General features: G+C 46.1%; 1 protein-coding gene across 2 annotated transcripts in view; it reads left to right on the top strand.

Annotated features, from left to right (window-relative positions):
- The window catches only part of LOC126355183 (gamma-glutamyl hydrolase-like), a 91,210-nt gene that overhangs the window by 6,183 nt on the left and 66,157 nt on the right, over positions 1 to 18,870 (top strand). For both annotated transcript variants that reach the window (XM_050005399.1, XM_050005398.1), the window contains exon 3: positions 2,201 to 2,251. In XM_050005399.1, coding sequence (XP_049861356.1) covers positions 2,201 to 2,251 — 51 coding nt within the window. The remainder of the gene's footprint in view (positions 1 to 2,200; positions 2,252 to 18,870) is intronic.

Here is an 18,870-nt window from a genome sequence, read left to right as displayed (position 1 = left end):
CTGAGTATACATAGGAGTAGTATTTAACTACAGGTCAATTGCTGCTACATGCCATAGATGGGACTCCAAGCACAAAACATGCTAATGACATTCTCTTTGTTAGTACTTGTGTGTGCTCATTCCACTTCAACTGCAGTCACTATTAATTCCCAAAAGGCGTGTATTTGTTATATTATGTGTGGAATTATTTGCAATTAATATATTATTATCCGTATTTAATCAGCCGTTCATGGTATTCGTTTTCTGTCTGTTGCATATTGACCATTTGTGAGCTTGCTTTCTCAATAAGGAAGTCTCAAAAATTTTTGTCTTGCATTGAGAACAATGATGCTCCTGAAATGTTACCTTGAGGAAACTTATAAACTTGTAATGTCCAGGGATTTTCACTTGCTTTCTTCATGAGGAGGTCTGGAAAGTTTTTGATTTACCTTGAGAACAATTCATGGTCCCAAGATGCTACCTTGAGGACATTCTATGTTGTTGTTTTTAGATCTGATAGATACTCCACAAAAGTGTTTGATTCATTAGAAATCTGTTGTCTCTACCCTCTGTGTTTTATTTTACACATATGATTGCGCCTGTAGTTGGCTGCATCTCTTATTCCTGATTATAGCTCATTTATTGGAATTTTATGTTCATCATTGTCAGTGACTTTGTCCATGTATGAAATATCTCCATGACACTATTATCATTGTGTAGTGCATGAAGTACCTTTATTTTATGACAATAGGACTTTTGCCAGTTTTATACTCAGGAAAGTTGGTGAGCTGAAAACTCATTTACTGCTTTATTCTTCATGTTCACATATTCTCAGCCCTCTGCTACTGGAGGCCTCTGAATTGTAGTGTGTAACCATGCATGTACAATTTAACTATGCCAGAGCATGACAAATAGCACACTGTAATCAAGTTTCGAACTTGAATAGTTCATCCACACATGGAGAACCCTCCCCTTCAGCATGACAGACCATGCATAAACACTTTGGCATCTGCAGCAATCTACGCCTTGGTTTCACTGTCATTGATCATTGTCCACTCAGTCCCAGCTTGGCTCCATCTGATTTTCATCTGTTCCCAAAACTTAAAGAACATTTTCAAGGACTTCACTTTGATAGCAATGAAGTGCTGCGAGCGGAGGTGACGCTTTGGCTTCATCAACAAAGTGAAACATTATACGGTGATGGTATGGTATCTTTAAACAGGTCTCTCGATGGAATAAATTTGCTCATTGCCAGGTGATAAGTACAGAAGTGAAGAATAAAGATGTAGAATGTTAATAACATTTGATTTATTTGAAAAAGCTTTAAGAGTTTTTACATAAAAAATTCAGACACACTACTTTTTCATATGCCCTTCTATTTTTTATCTCTTCTACTGTTTTTCTGACTTCATTCTCTGTGGTGGGTATCATATACATATTTTCTGCATATATCCTTATTACAGAAGCTATATCTGTTTTAAGTAAGTTTTGTTATAATTTGAAATCACTCATTCAAGTTATTTTCTAGTTCCTGTGATCTGTGTATTGACTTATCCCTGCCCAGTAGCTGTAAGTCGTTATATTTTTCTGTGAATTTTCCATGTCTTCTGTTTTTGCAACCTTTTAGATTGCTTTGCTGTTACTTTCAGTCTTAGACATACATGTTAATTTTGTCATTTGATGAATTTTTACTGAGCAGTAGGCTACCATCCTATGATTATTTTTGTAAAAGTGGTAAAATTTTGATTAAAGTTATGTACTGGACCCCTTCACCGCTCCCCCCCCCCCCCCCCCCCTTAACGTAGTCTGGGTTGTTGGTTGTGGTAATAGACTGATTTGTAGCACAGCATGAAGTCGAGGTTAGCCTGGAAGGTGATTGTTTGTTTGTTTGTGAGTGGCAAAGCCAGTGAATGTGAAAGCAGAAAATCTGGTTGTGTTAACAAAGTGACTCGAAATGACGCCTAATGTTTACATCCCTGTCACATTGTAAAGATTCAAGAGCATTCCAGTACATAACTTTTACCAGAATTGTTATAATTTTGGCTGATTTTGTCTTTCTCTTATGGAAGCAAGGTATTCGGAGAGTCAGAGAGACAGCAGTAATTTGCTTGTTTTTATTAGACATTGATTGTAATATGAGTAATTTTGGAAATATCTGCTAAAATTTAAGTTTATTTAGTGTAGAGAAGGAAATGTACTTTTGTTTTAAATTTTTGTGCAGGGTGAACCAGACTGAGTCCTATTACAGAGAAGTAATTAGTAGAATCAATGGGTAAGTGGCCATAAATAAATACATAACTAAATTGTTCTGTCATGTTTGACGCATACTTGGAACGACATTTGTAATTGTGAATTAAAGTGGTTTTATCCTTTTTAATTGTAATGCATCTGCATTCCACTGCAGTAGAGCGTCATACAGAGACTTGGGGAATGACGAAAACGTACAAAAGTAGAAAATAACAAAGCAGCATTGTTAGCGCTATTGGATCCACACACTGCAACTTCTTCCACTGTCAATTTTCTGTCACTTTCTCCTCATTTCTAGCTCAAAGCATCAACATCATCACTAAGATATAATTTCTGTGTTGAAATAGTTTTATTAGCTTTATTGCCATTCTTTATTTATGATATTTATGGTGTTTTTGCTTTTCATTGTTTTCACAATTTTGCTGTTCCCTTGATAGTAGTTGATAGTGCATTACTCCTATAAATTTCCCCAGAAATATTTCATTTCTGTTTTCCAATAGCTCAAAAGTTTCATTGTAGTGTCTAATCATTTCTTAATATATTTGCAATACTTTGTGTATTTTATCTTCCAATGCAGGGGCCCTACAACATTTGGCTATTTACATTTAATTTTTTATCCTATAATTAATCCTTTTCTGTTTTGTTACAATTTCTTCTGTTAATATTTCTGTGCTGGATACTTTGTTTTCCAGAGTGAGAGCCATTGATAACACTTTATACATCTTCATCAATTTCTGTATCTTTTACTTTTGACAATTTCTGTTTAAATTTTCTTCTGTAATCTATAAGATACGATTAATTTGCATACAACAGTTTTATTTCTGCAGAGGATCTATTATTTGTGATACCATATTTACATAAAAATGCAATAGTGTTATTGGCTTAGTTATAATCAAAGAAATTTAAACAAAGTACAGGGTGATTATAATCAAACTTTTGCTACTTAAGCCATCATAGATAGAAAACTATTCATCGTATGGGTACTCAAATGTGTAGGAATGATGCTCACACTGTGCGCTGGAGAGTATGTGTTGTTAGAAGTTGCTAGTACTGGTATGACAGTGTAGGGTTGAAACCAAATGTCGGTGTGCATTACAGTTGCAGACAGCCTACATGTGTCTAAGATCATCAGATTTGGACCTGTGTGATTTCAGACTGTGGTGTTACCTGAAGGACAGGGTTTATCAGTGGGACACTTACACATGTTGGAGGATGAAGATGAGTGTAGTGAGGGAGGTAGCCAACATTTTGGGCAGCAGTAGAGCAGTCTCTTAGTCCAGTCCCCTGTCACGGATCCAGGTGGTCCTCACATTGAGGAACATTTGTAAACAGGAACATAAACATGGTATGCAATTAACAAATTTTAGTATCCCCACCAGTGGACATCCTGATGGAGGCTGATGAGCCGGCAGGGGTAGCATCCCGATGGAGGCAGATGAGCTCCCATGGGTGGAACAGCGGAGATGGAGGACGCAGAAGTCTGTCCTATGGGCAGGAAGTGTTTGTTCATGAGTGGCAATAAGCAGAGCTGACCAGTACTCCTGAGTGAAACTGATGTGGACCCAGCCTTTCGCCTCTGCTGAGAGTTGTGTGCTCAATCAGTAGCTGCCTGCACCAGCCACATGCCGAATATTTTGTCCTGTGCGTATCTATGTGGGTTTGGACACTCCACCTTTTGTAGGTCCATTTGCATGGTGAGCTCATTCTATTCATGGGGTTCTGTTCACTAGTTGTTACTGAGTCACTGTTAGCTTCTGAAGAACCGATGTAGACTATGCTGAGTAGTGGCATTGTCACGCCTTCTGAAGATACTAAACATATCTTAAGCTCTCACGTGGAAAGCAAAATGTGCTTCTTTCAATCATTTATTCATTATTTCTCTCTTTTGCATGTCTGTACAAATGTTCCCACAAAGTTTTGTTGTTCTGTGATAACTTGTTTTCCATGAGGCTATTCTGAAGTAGCTAAAGTTTAATTATAACAACCGTTAGGGAGCTATTTTGGAACAGAACAAAGGTATAGGTACAGGTAGCTTGAGCTTACTTGTTGTAAGGCAGTCACTGTTTCTTATCAGTTATCAAATGGTTTGTGAAACTGCAGCAAGTGCTGTGAATGGCAACTTTGAAAACTGTTTTTTCATTACCACCAGTTCTGTGTGTGCTAAATTCTCAGGAAAAGGGTGATCACAGAATTAAGCCAACCTTGTTTTATGTGCTTAAAAGGACAGCAAGAAGAAAAAGAAAAAAAAAAGGCTAAAATGAAATAATGATGATGTTTTATGTGATCTGTATTGTGACCTGTATAACAACAATTACTGTTAATATAACACTTCAGTAAATATGTAGCAACATGATACTGATTTTAATTTAACTCCTCTTTTCTTGCATAACTTATATGAGAATGTTCACTTGATCCTCAAAACATTACTACAGTTTGTGTGTTTCTTTGCTTCTCATAAACACATAGTCATACCTTGTGAAAAGTTTCCCCAAGGGGTAGCACCCAGAGAGGTGCATTTATTTAAAATGTGCGTGTTGAATTTGATGTCGTGTTGCTTAATGTATATGAAGATATTGGATGGGGAAAATTATTATGAAGATATTGGATGGGGAAAATTATTACTTAAGTAATTAAAATTTACCTCAGAACAGCAGCCCAGGTATTAATTTTACTGCAAATGAGAAATGTTAGATGTGACAGTTTTTAAATAGGTTCATTTATGGTAATTGTTTGTGCAGTTATTGTCACTTTAATAATAAATAGAAAAAAAAAACTAGAATTGTCTCTGATGTACCAGTCAAATTTAAAATGATGCGAATTTTATTGTAGGTGCAACAAGTGTGAATAATGTATCCCACCTGCAGGTGGTTAACATTTAACGAACAAAGTGTATTGTCCAGAATGAGATTTTCACTTTGCAGCAGAGTGTGCGCTGATATGAAACTTCCTGGCAGATTAAAACTGTGTGCCCGACCAAGACTCGAACTCGGGACCTTTGCCTTTCGCGGGCAAGTGCTCAACCATCTGAGCTACCAAAGCATGACTCATGCCCGGTCCTCACAGCTTTACTTCTACCAGTATCTCGTATCCTACCTTCCAAACTTTACAGAAGCTCTCCTGCGAATCTTGCAGAACTAGCACTTCTGAAAGAAAGGATACTGCGGAGACAGGGCTTAGCCACAGCCCGCGAAAGGCAAAGGTTCCGAGTTCGAGTCTTGGTCGGGCACACAGTTTTAATCTGCCAGGAAGTTTCATATCAGCGCACATTCCACTGCAGAGTGAAAATCTCATTCTGGAAACATCCCCTAGGCTGTGGCTAAGCCATGTCTCCGCAGTATCCTTTCTTTCAGGAGTGCTAGTTCTGCAAGGTTCACAGGAGACCTTCTGTAAAGTTTGGAAGGTAGGATATGAGATACTGGCAGAAGTAAAGCTGTGAGGACCGGGCTTGAGTCGTGCTTCGGTAGCTCAGATGGTAGAGCACTTGCCCGCGAAAGACAAAGGTTCGAGTTTCGGTCGGGCACACAGTTTTAATCTGCCAGGAAGTTTCAAAATGTATTGTTCTAAAATATCATGAAACTTCATAGATTGGTGGTAAACTCTGCTATGTAATCATTTGAATTGAAAATAGCTTGCTTTGCTAGATACACTGGACTTATACCAGGAGTCATGGTTTGGGATCTGATTTCATATGACAGCAGGAGCTTGCAGTTATCCCATGCACCCTGACTGCAAATTTGTATGTCAGTGTGGTGACTTGAGCTGTTGTGCAACCATTCTTGAGTAGCATTGTAGGCAATGTTTTCCAACAGGATACCACTCACCCACATACTGCTGATGTAACCCAACATGCTCTACAGAGAACTGACATGTTGCCTTGGCCTGCTCGAGCACCAGACCTGTCTCCAATTGAACACATATGAGACATCTGTTGGCCTCTTGTTACGACTTCTGTAGTATTCATTAGCAGCAGACACAGTGGCTGTGCCAAAGACTGAGATGGAGTGGAGTTTTACAATTATTTATTGAGCTTTCTTTACAATTTCTCCCTTGTCATCGCTGCCCAGCCCTTTGGATCCTTCTGCCTGGCTGCTGCTCTGTAGATTCTCCAACAACGCGCGCAACACGCGCCACCAGTGCTCCGCTGAAGTCAGGATGCCCTGTGGTTGAGATGAACTCGTCGCCGCTCGGCACCCCAGTATGGCACCCCCACGGAGCCGTGTTGCTGTGAGGTCAGCTGCCGCTGCCTGCTGCACTGGCAGCTGGGAAGCCGTCAGTCGCGACGTCCACGAGCTCCCGTCATGGACGGACCATGCACCGTGGTGGCGTAGAGTCCAGGCGTCAGTCCCCAGCGGCGCAGTATATTGCAGTGTAACTTAGTGTGCTGGCCTCACTTCCCTTACTCAGCACTCTCCAGGCTTCACTTGGTGCTCAGTCTGCGTGCGTCCTTGCATCAGCCGGTTGGTAGACTGCAACTGTCAGTAAGGCTGTCTGTGTCGCACCTACTTCGCAATGCCATGATCGCTGGCTGCCTCTGTTCTGCCACTCTCCACTGCATGAAGCAACGCTTACTACATGTGGCCGCAACACTGTCTCCTCCTAAAAATTAAATTTATCCTCGAATTTACCCTATACATTAACTCTAGTTCTATCCTATATTCTACTTCTTCCCTATATACATCCATGTTGCCCTGACGCATGCCCTAGTGGTAATCCATTCTACAGGAATCTCATGGAGCAGTCCTGCATTAATATGCAGAATCCTCCATTTTAATAAGACATATACCATACCGATAAATACAATCAACACGGTAATAGTTCTGGTTGAAATACCAATGGTCACTATGCTACGTTTCCGCCTGGTATCATACTGGTCCACATGCCTTAATAATTGCTGCATTGGAATTTGATCTTTCTCAGAATCTACTAATTTATCTATCGCTTGCAATAGTGTAGCATCCAAGGTGTTGTTAATATACGTCAAATTTTGTCCTGGAGCGATGCTGAATGACGCATCTGGCCAGTACAATGTCAGATGAGTATCTGTAACCTTGGTGACTCCCGTGACTGTCGCTGGTAAGCTGAAATGATCCCCTGCTATTTCACAGTTTGTCCCATTGATTAGCTAACCACTGTCTCGTAATTCCACCTCCGCGGTTGCTATCCAATTCCCATTGACATAACACTTGGCTGATATCCTCTCTGTAGAGAATATAGAATACAACCAATACCTCCCAACTTGCTGAAAATGTGGCGTAGGCTTCATTATATCCACCGACACTCCAAAGCTTCTGCTTCTGCTGTAAATAACTGGAACTCACACGACCCCTTGCCCGTGAAAACGATCCATGATGGACAAATGGAAACTGACTCCGTTAGACATCTCCTCAACTCTAAACTCGACATATTAGCATGAGTATCCCACTCCTTAGAAATTAATAAAACCTCCTGTGTCCTGAACTGTACGCCCTTCCCCACGTGCTCCCATCTGAGCGGATAAGGATGCACTGTGTAAGTGATACTGTCTCCCCATACTAGTTACTGGAAATCTAATCTCTATACACATCTTGACTAGATTCGTTGTTACCTTAATCCTAGACATATGATAAAAAAGTGACATACTTGCTTCAATTATTGGCACTACATGCTCTATCCCCTCTGGAAACTCTCCCTCTGCCTGCTACAGACTCTGTCTGAATTTTTCTGCTGACATCAATGTCACATTCACCTGCCCATGCACAAAAATAATACACTCATGATAATTACTGCTAACTACATATCCCTCGAACGCAACTTATACTTAGTACCCAATTTACTGTCTGCTTCTGGCGCTTCTTTTCACTTTCTGCCAGAAGGAGAAGTACATATACACGGATCTACTACCCCATGGAACGGCTTAACTCTACTAACGTGAACCACCGTTGTCTTGGTACACAATTATAATTTTGCATTGACAGGTCATGTCATTTCCACTACCTGGTACAGTCCCTGGAACTTGTTTGTGAACTTCTTGGTTCTCCCTTTTGGAACATACGGATTGGCTAGTTAGCACCCTTTGGCCTACTCTGTACTGTGACAACTTCCTAGTTGTGTCTCCCCTCTATTCTTGTCCTTCCAACACTTTCGTGTTAGCTCATCTAACTCTCTGCCATAATTCCTTAATGATTTTCGCAAATTGCCTTACATGCTCGCCCTCCGCTCCCAGCCTTGGACGAAGCATGTTAAATGGTGATGGCATCTTCTGCCCATACACCGCTTCGTATGGTGACAATCCTGTCGACGTATGTACCTTACTATTATATGCACTGTTTACAAATTGCAAGTACACATCCCAGTCGGAGTGTTGACTATTTACATAGGGACTCAACATGTTAGCAATCGTGCAATGCACTCTCTCCGTTCGTCCGTTTGCTTGTGGATGGAATGGACTAGTCCGTAATTTCTTTATCTTCAGTAACTTATACAGTTGCTTCATCAGATCAGACATGAAATTAGTACCTTGATCTGAGATTAAGGACTGAGGTATCCCATACCTGAGTAACCAATTATTAACTAAAGCTTGTGCCACCGTACTTTCTTTCTGATCTGGTAATGCGATCATGACAAAATACCAAGAAAAGTGGTCAATCTTTGTTAACACATACTTATTCCCTACTGCACTCCTATTTAATGGACCTAATACATCAATTCCGATTTGTTAGAAAGGTCTGTCTGCCTCTGGTAATCTTTGGTCATGCACCTGTTGCAAAACTTCAGATCTTAACAATGCTGGTATGACGACCTGCAAAGTAACCCGCTCTGTACGAGGAACTGTGGTTGCTTTCAGAACAATTGGCAATCACTATCCACGACTTGTGCCCTTTTCCACTCATCTTCAGTCACCCCTGTTACTTGTAATACTGCCGCTTTCCTGCTCAATGTGTCAGTATTGGCATGCTTCACACCTGGCTTGTGTATTACCTCATAATCGAACTCACTGAGTTTCAGTGCCCATCTCACTAGCCTAATTGCTGGGTCTTGCAGACCTAATAACCATTTCAGAGCTGAATGATCCATCACAGCCTTAAACCTTCTACCATACAGATAACATCGAAAGTACGAAATCCCGTATATCACCGCTAACAATTCCTTCTCCGTCATGGAGTAATTTTGTTCCGCCTTGTTAAGTTGATGAGACGTGAACGCCATCAATTTCTTGCCCAAGTACAACCCAAAGAGCGTGATTAGACGCGTCACATTGTAGTATAAACTCATTTGAAAAGTCTGGAAACTTCAAAACTGGATCTGATGTCAGTACCCATTTCAACTCTTGAAATGCTTTCTCGCACTCTGACTTCCACTGGAAGGTAACACCTTTTCTTAGCAACTTAGTAAGTGGCCTCGCTATTTCTGATAACCCCTGTACGAATTTTCGATAATAGCTCGCAAGACCAATATACAATTGCAGTTGTTTAACTGTTTGCAGAACCGGAAAATCTCGTACTGCAGAACTGAGATGAGGATCTGTCCATACACCGTCCTGACTGATAACATGCCCGAGATAATTTACTTGTGCTTGCACAAAATGGCATTTTTTCCAAACTTAATGTTAGCCGTTCTGCCTCTAATCTTTTAAACACCTCCTCTAACCGTTCCACATGCTGCTCTATATCTCTTGAAAAAACTATAATGTCATCCAGATACACCATGCATTTTTTCGGTTTCAACCCGCGAAGGACTCCATCCAACAACCTCTGAAATGTTGCTGGAGCATTTTTTAGTCCAAACGGCATTCTTTTCGAAGTGACCACAAAGCGTCGTAAATGCTGTTTTCGGCCTGTCCTCCAGACATACTTCAATCTGGTGATAACCGCTTTGCAAATCCATAGTGGAGAAAAATTTACACTGCCCTAGGTTATCTAACGTTTCTGTGATATTTGGAATCGGATATATGTCTGCCAATGTCCATTCATTCAAATGTCTGTAATCACAACAAAAGTGAAATTTTTTCGACCTGTCTGGTGTCTTCTTCGGAACTAGGACCACGCTACTAGACCAACAACTATTACTGTGCTAGATTATCCCATCTTCCAGTTGTTGCTCTATTAATTGCTCTACTACTGGCTGTAATTGTTTTGGTAGTCTGTATGTCTTACAATACACCGGAGCGTGATTCCCTGTCAGAATACGATGTTGTGTTATTGGTGTAGCAGGTAACGTACCCTGTGCTTCAAACAATGCTTTATACTTTAGTAATAATGCTTCCATACCCGAATGATCATTTCCTCTCAAATGATTTACCTTGTCACGAAGTGTAGACGTGCTGATGGTTTGCTTTACATCATAGTCTAACCTTGAACTATCGATGTCCTCTTCATCCATTAACTCTACTGTGGCTACTACTAATACCTTCGGCAGATCGACATCATCCCGCCCGAAGTTATCTAAACTCACGAGAACCATAAACTGCTCGTTTATGCCCATTACCCATGATACACTCCTACGAATAAGACAATGCTTTTCATCTAAAACCTCATTACTCGGTAGTGGCTCTACCAAGAATAACCCCTGCTGTGGCATATCGACATCCACCGGTACCCAGATCAACCTCCCTGTACCTGTTCGTACTTTGTCACACGAAATCACCTTTAATGCACTTGTATACAGTTTAGTTGGTATCACCTTAGTTCTGAAACATTTGCAACGGCTGTACCAATTGAGAACAAGTTCCCATCGAGTTCCAGCATATGTTGTGACCCCCCTGTGGGTTCGGGGGTAAGAATAGGCCCACGGTATTCCTGCCTGTCGTAAGAGGCGACTAAAAGGAGTCTCAAACGTTTCGGCCTTATGTGATGGTCCCCTACCGGGTTTGACCTCCATCTTCTAAATTCTTCCGAAGAGCGAGCTGATTGGGGAAGGGCGCCTTACAAGGTGCAATGTGTCCATCGCTCATTACCATCTCTAGCTTGGTTGGTCGTCGTCGCATAGCTGTCCCGCCCACTCACCATCTCTAGGGCGTGGCTTTGTTCTTGGGTGCGGTTTTTGCAGTCTGCTCTGCTGTGTCGCTTTATGCGCCAATGACGATCATGGGCTACATTTCACCTGAAATCCAGCACGGTAGCCAGTCCGTTGTGGTGGGGCCGCCATGTACCCTGTCGGTTGTAGCCCCCTGACAACACAGGGATCGCTCTACTGATGCCTGCGCCGTTAACTCCCCGCGTATGCCAAGGAGTAGATGCCTGTCTCCTTGGGGCATCGGGACTCCCGGCAATGGCCATCCCGCCAGGTGGTCGTTGCTGAGGCTGGGTGGCGCCCGTGGGGAGGGCCCTTGGTCGGAGTAGGTGGCATCAGGGCGGATGACCCGCGATGAAGCGTGGTACATCATCTCTTGCTGGCGGCCAGCCGCCAGCAGTCTCTAAGCGTTCTCGGCCTCAATACAACGCTCAGGCATATGATCCACAATCGTTCCCCTCCCTGGCCACACCATGGGAGGAACGAAAGGCTACGGTTGGCAGCGAACCTTATTCACCTCGCTATTTAGTCTGTACACGAGTCGATGGGGAATCGTTTATGGCGACCAAGCCTCAGTTTTTTGTCGAGCACTTGGAGGACAAGTTTGGGGACGTGGAGGGCTTGTCCAAAATGCGCTCTGGGGCAGTGTTGATCAAAACGGCATCCTCTGCACAGTCACGGCGGTTACTCGCTTGTGACAAGTTGGGGGATGTTTCCGTCACGATCACACCCCATAAGAGTCTCAACATGGTCCAGGGCATTATATTCCATAGGGACCTACTCTTGCAGTCAGACGACGAGCTACGCGCCAATTTAGAACGGCGGGGTGTTCACTTCGTCCGGCGCGTCCATCGGGGTCCGAGGGATAATCAGGTAGCCACCGGTGCCTTCATCTTGGCCTTCGAGGGTGACGTCCTACCCGAAAAGGTCAAGGTGATGGTCTACCGATGTGATGTGAAGCCCTATATCCCTCCCCCGATGAGGTGTTTCAAATGCTGGAAGTTCGGCCACATGTCATCTCGGTGTACTTCCAGCATGACATGCAGAGATTGTGGACGCCCTTCACATCCTAATACTGCATGTGCGCCGCCTCCCATCTGTGTGAACTGCGGCGAACACCATTCCCCTTGCTCGCCAGACTGCAAGGTTCTACTGAAAGAACGAAGGATCATGGAATATAAGGCCCTGGACCGCATGACCTATACTGAGGCTAAGCGGAAATACGAGAGGCTACATCCTGTGGCTCTGACCAGCTCCTATGCCACCGCTGCCAAAACAGTAGTTTTGTCATCTGCTGCACCGATTCCACTGAACACTCTGAGCCGGAATACTACACCTGCCCCCTTGATGGTGGGGGGCACTTCCCCATCTGTTGCTCCTGTACCACCTACCTCAGGAGCAACGACCCCCCAACCATCGGGGACACAAGTCCCCAACTCTAAGCCGGAGAAGCGTCCGACTTCTTCGGCGACTCTCTCTCGCAAGGGATCCCTCGGGTCCCTCCCTTCCCAGGTTTCCACCTCTGGGAAGGGTGACGTCAGCCAATGGCTGAAAAGCAGGCCAGCGGCTGGTCGCAGGGCTTCCCGCTCCTCCTCCGTCCCGGAGACTGACTCGGTGGAGCCCTCCCAGCCAGTAAAGCCCAAGGAGCAGAGAGAGAAGACGAAGAAGAAGAAGGCCTCTAAGGCCAAGGAACGCGCGGTGGCATCCACCCCACCGCTCCATACAGGCTCTGCGTCTGAGGATGAGGTGGAGATCCTGGCGTCCGCTGAGGACCTGGATCTCGCCATACCCTCAGACGCCAAGGACGCCGATTGTACTGGTCCTCGATCGGTGACAGCAGGTGACCCAGTGACGTGATCTGCCTCCTCGGTCCCTTCACGCCTATTTCGCCCATGGACAAAGTGATTCTCCAGTGGAACTTCAGCGGTTTTTTCCACCACCTTGCTGAGCTCCGCCAACTCGTCAGCAGTCACCCTTTCTTCTGCATTGCCCTCCAGGAAACGTGGTTTCCGGCAATGCGGACCCCTGCCCTACGAGGGTATCGGGGTTATTATAAGAACCGGGCAGCTTATGAGAGGGTGTCTGGTGGAGTCTGCGTCTACGTCCTTAACTCTATCTACAGCGAGTGTGTGCCTCTTCATACACCCTTAGAGGCTGTCGCTGTAAGGATGTGGACGCCTCAGCCTATTACTGTCTGCAGTTTGTACCTTCCGCCGGATGGTGATGTCTCTCGTCATGTGTTGGCTGCATTGATAGGACAACTGCCGCCTCCCTTTGTGTTGCTGGGCGACTTTAACGCCCATAACCCCTTGTGGGGTAGCGCCGCGATTACTGGCCGGGGCAGAGATGTCGAGACTCTTCTGTCACAGCTTGACCTCTGCCTTTTAAACACGGGAGAGGCGACCCACTTTAGTGCGGTCCATGGCTCGTTTTCGGCCATTGACCTTTCTATTTGCAGCCCCGGCTCTTACCATCCATCCACTGGGGGGTCCATGACGACTTATGTGGTAGTGACCATTTCCCCATCTTTCTGTCACTGCCACAGCGTCGCTCTTCTGAACGCCCCTCCAGATGGGCTCTGAATAAGGCTGATTGGGACTTATTTACATCTGTCGCAGTGATCGCACCTCCTTCCACTGATCCGATTGATGCGGTGGTTCAGTCGGTCACCACCAGCATCGTTTCTGCGGCGGCATCTGCGATTCCCTGTCCATCCGGGTCACCTCGGCGGAGGACTGTGCCGTGGTGGTCGCCCGAGATCGCAGAGGCGATTCGAGATCGCCGGCGGGCTCTTCAGCGCCATAAGCGGCACCCGTCGTTGGAGACCCTCATTGCTTTTAAACAGTTCCGCGCCCGAGCCCGACGCCTTATTCGCCAACGGAAGCAGGAGTGCTGGGAACGTTATGTTTCCACCATTGGCGTCCGTACCTCTGCATCGCAGGTTTGGGCCAAGATTCGGCGACTCCAAGGCTATCGGCCACTTGTCTCTGCCCCTGGGCTTTCGCTGAATGGAGCAGTGTGCACCGACTCCGACACGATTGCGGACCGGTTGGCAGAGCATTTTGCTCAGTGTTCCGCGTCAACGAACTACCCGTTGGCCTTCCGCTCCCGGAAAGAGCGGTTGGAAAGTCGGAGGCTTTCCTTTCACACGCGCCGCGCGGAGTCGTACAATGCTCCTTTCAGCGAATGGGAATTCCAGAGCGCACTTTCTGCTTGCCCTGATACGGCTCCTGGACCAGACCGCATTCACAGCCAGATGCTGAAACACCTCTCAGTGCCTTGCCAGCGACGCCTCCTAGATCTTTTCAATCGCGTCTGGGTCGAGGGTGTTTTCCCGTCTCAATGGCGGGAAAGCATAGTCCTCCCCGTATTGAAACCTGGCAAGAACCCGCTGGAGGTGGACAGCTATCGCCCCATAAGCCTCACCAACGTTCCTTGCAAGTTGCTGGAACGTATGGTGAGCCGGAGGTTGAGTTGGCTCCTCGAGTCTCGGGGCCTTCTGGCTCCGTCTCAGGGTGGGTTCCGTAAAGGCCGCTCTGCCGTCGATAATCTGGTCTCCCTGGAGTCTGCCATCCGTACAGCCTTTGCGCGCCGCCAACGTCTGGTTGCCGTCTTCTTCGACATGCGGAAGGCATACAATACGACTTGGCGCCATCACATCCTAGCCACACTTCATGGGTGGGGCCTTAGGGGCCCGCTCCCGATTTTTATTCAGAATTTTCTTTCGTATCGTTCCTTCCGCGTGCAAGTAGCTGCGTCGCATAGTTCCTCCCGGGTCCAGGAGAACGGGGTCCCACAGGGGTCTGTCCTCAGTGTGTCCCTGTTTTTAATTGCCATCAATGGGCTCGTTGAGGCGGTGGGGTCGTCCGTCGCGGCTTCTTTATATGCGGACGACTTCTGCCTATATTACAGCTCCAGTGGCATCGCCGCTGCTGAACGGCAGCTGCAAGGTGCCATCCGCAAGGCGCAGTCATGGGCTGTAGCGCACGGCTTCCAGTTTTCGGCCGCGAAGACCTGCGTTATGCATTTCTGCCGGCGTCGCACGGTTCACCCTGAGCCGCGCCTTTACCTTGACGGTGAACCTCTTGCTGTGGTCGCGACGCATCGGTTCTTGGGACTGGTGTTCGATACCCGGTTGACTTGGCTGCCCCATATTAGGCAGCTGAAGCAAACATGCTGGCGGCACTTAAACGCTCTCCGTTGCTTAAGCCACACCAGGTGGGGTGCCGACCGGTCCACCCTCCTCCACCTATATCAAGCGCTGATCCAGTCCCGCCTTGATTATGGGTGTGTGGCGTACGGTTCTGCCTCGCCTTCAGCATTGCGATTGCTGGATCCCATACACCACTGCGGGATCCGCCTCGCCACGGGAGCGTTCCGGACAAGCCCCGTCGACAGCATACTTGTGGAGGCTGGTGTCCCTCCATTGCGGTTCCGGCGTGACCGCCTTCTGGCCGCCTATGCCGCGCACGTTTATAGCATGCCAGGGCATCCAAACTACCATCTCCTGTTCCCGCGCTCGATCGTCCATGTTCCAGACAGGCGGCCCCGGTCAGGGTGTCCCATTGCGGTTCGCCTCCGGGACCTTCTCCGTGGCCTTGACTTTTTTCCTCTGCCGCCTGTTTTCCGGGCCAATCTCCGTCTGCCCCCGTGGAGTGTGCCCCGACCGTGCCTTCGGCTCGACTTGGCACAGGGTCCGAAGGTCTCAGTGCCTCCGGAGGCCCTCCGCCGCCGCTTTCTTTCCATCCTGGCCGAGTTTCCGAACGCGGCGGTGGCCTACACCGACGGTTCGGTGGTCTCTGGTCACACTGGTTACGCTCTCACTCTACGGGATTATTGTGAGCAACGGTCATTGGCAGCTGGCTCCAGTGTATACACTGCCGAGTTGGTTGCCATCTATCGTGCCCTAGAGTTTCTCCGCTCCCGCTCAGGTGAGTCCTTTGTCATCTGTAGTGACTCCCTGAGCGGTTTACGAGCTCTTGACCAGTGTTTCCCTCGTTCCCGTCTGGTGATGGCCATCCAGGAGTCCCTCCATACTCTCGTCCGTTGCGGCCGCTCTGTCCCCTTTGTTTGGTCCCCGGGTCACGTCGGCATCCCGGGTAACGAGCGGGTTGACGAACTGGCGAAACGGGCGGTCAGTTCCCCGGCCATGGAGATCGGTCTTTTAGAGAGTGACGTCCGATCCGTATTGCGGCAGAAGGTCCTTGCTGCTTGGCGTGATGAGTGGCGCACCCTGCCCTCTCCCAACAAACTTCGGGCAGTCAAGGAGACAACCAGTGTGTGGCGCTCCTCCATGCGGGGGTCTCGCAAGGACGCTGTCGTCCTCTGCCGGCTCCGCATAGGACATACCCGGCTCACGCATGCGTATCTCTTGTGCCGTGACCACCCGCCTCTGTCGCTGCGGATTGGCCCTGACCGTGGTACACGTCTTACTAGACTGCCCACTTTTAACTGCCCTCAGGCAGACGTTCGCGCTGCCTGATACACTCCCTGCTCTTTTAACCGATGACTCTACTATGGCCGACTTAGTTCTCCGTTTTATTCGAGCAGGGGGTTTTTATCATTCAATATGAGAGTCCCTTTTTATTTTTTTTAGTGTCGACTGTGGCTTTTGGCCTGGGGTTTTAGTTTGTGGTGTTTTAATGTGTCCCTTGGTTGTTGGCCTTTCCAGTTTTATTTTCATGGTCGGCTAATGACCGTCGCACTCTGTGTGTCTTTTAATCTCTTTTCTCTGGTCTTCGTCTATGTCTTTCTTGTACTGTGTCGTCCCTTGTCGTCTCCGTTATGTGTTTATTGCTTGTTGGACTTTTCTTCGTGTATTATTATGGTCGTGGAACAAGGGACCGATGACCTAAGTAGTCTGGTCCCTTTAACCCCCACAAACCAAACCAATATGTTGTGAAAGGTCAATTTTGGCGTGAGGTTTAATCAGAAAGTCCAACCCAAGTATCACTGAAAATCCCTGTCCCACAGTTGACAACACCTCCATTTGCTCCTGGAACCACACATTCCCTATCTCAAACTTGAGCTGTGCTGTCCCTAGTGCATCTAATTTTTTATCACCTACTGTGTGCAGTCTGTACCTCGGAGCTTCCAATCCTTTTTGCCCACGAGGTCCACACTGACAACTGATACATGGGCTCCAATATCCACTAAAATTATTCGCCACTTATCTTTTATCCAAACCATCAAACTACAATGCGCCTCTTCGTGCACTCTCTGAGTACCTCTTTTTACTGGCAGTGCCTCCCGATGGTAGCAGCAATCCCTTTTTCATTCAACAGTTTTTTCCTGCTGTATCATTAACTAACCCGTTTCTTGGCTTTACACTGCTGTGCCTTATGCCCTATTTTCTGACAATTGAAACACTGCAGTTCCCGACATTGTCCATTAAAATGACCTTGCTGCCCATAATGGTAACACTTTCTGGAAGATGAAAAAATTTTCTTGTCATTGTGACTTCTAGTGGTGCTATCCACTTCCCGCAAATGTGTAGCTACACATATGCTGCTGCTAAATCACTTGGATTTTCCATCCGTATCTGGCGTGAAAAATCTGGCGAGATCCCTCGCAAAAATGCGTCTAAAGCTCTATTCTCTACTTCTTTCAATAGAACTCCATTTGCACTCACATCTTGCGTTAACTCGTACGTGTGCACATTCCTTCTCCTAATTCTGTCTGAAAATTCTTCTACTGTTTCACCCGTTTTTGCATCATCCTCCCCAATTTTTCCCTAAAAAATCTGGCACTGTTTTGTTTCCTAAACCTTTGCAATAATCCCTCAGACAACTCTGTGCACGTAGTAGCATCCTTTAACCCTTTGTGGTATGCCACTAAGTCTTTGCGTCACCTACTAACTGTAATCTCGCCACTTGCAAACACATTTCATCTGACCAACCACACAGTCTAGCCGTACTACGTATGTCACCAATGAAAACATTCTCATCCTCTGATGTTTTACCCGAGAAGGACGGTATCAAATTAGCCGCTGAACAATCTGCCACACCGGGAAAGATAGTACCCTTGCATTCTACACCATCACTTCCTGAGCCTGATTGAGTATTTTGCAACAAGTGTTGCTCCTTCCTCTGCATGTGCTGCTTTTGCAACTTATTTTCTTCAATCAGTTTCTTAACTTGCTCTATCAATGTGACTATGGCATCACTTGTCCCGGTTGCACGTGTCTCAGGCATTTTCCGTATGGTATACCTCACCTCACAAAAATAAAATTGTATTACTCAGAAGCAAGTTAATTTCTAGCACATCTAATGGCTAGCCATCTAGACTTACTACATTGCCCCATTACATGACCATAGAAGCCACACACATCACAAGTGCTTGGTACAAATTTATCGTAAGGAGCGACGTGACTTGTTAATCCACACACTACACATTTAGATGGTACCAAGTTAACATGACTGTCATTCCCATGAAACTGCGATAAGTCTACAGGGCTGCTAGGCCTTTCAAATGACACTCTCACATCCGTTAACATTACCCTCAACATGTCTAGCTACACAGAAAACATAGAGAGAAGGCAGTTGCTGGAATCATCCTATTCGGAGTTTCTCCGTTGCTCCACACGTTGCTAGTTAAAGTCGTGGAATGGGTGCATCTGACACCATGTGTAATGTCAGATGGCCACTTATTATGACT

Source organism: Schistocerca gregaria, chromosome 3 (assembly GCF_023897955.1).
Source record: "Schistocerca gregaria isolate iqSchGreg1 chromosome 3, iqSchGreg1.2, whole genome shotgun sequence".
Classification (NCBI taxonomy): domain Eukaryota; kingdom Metazoa; phylum Arthropoda; class Insecta; order Orthoptera; family Acrididae; genus Schistocerca; species Schistocerca gregaria.
This window is presented reverse-complemented; position numbering and strand designations above follow the sequence as displayed.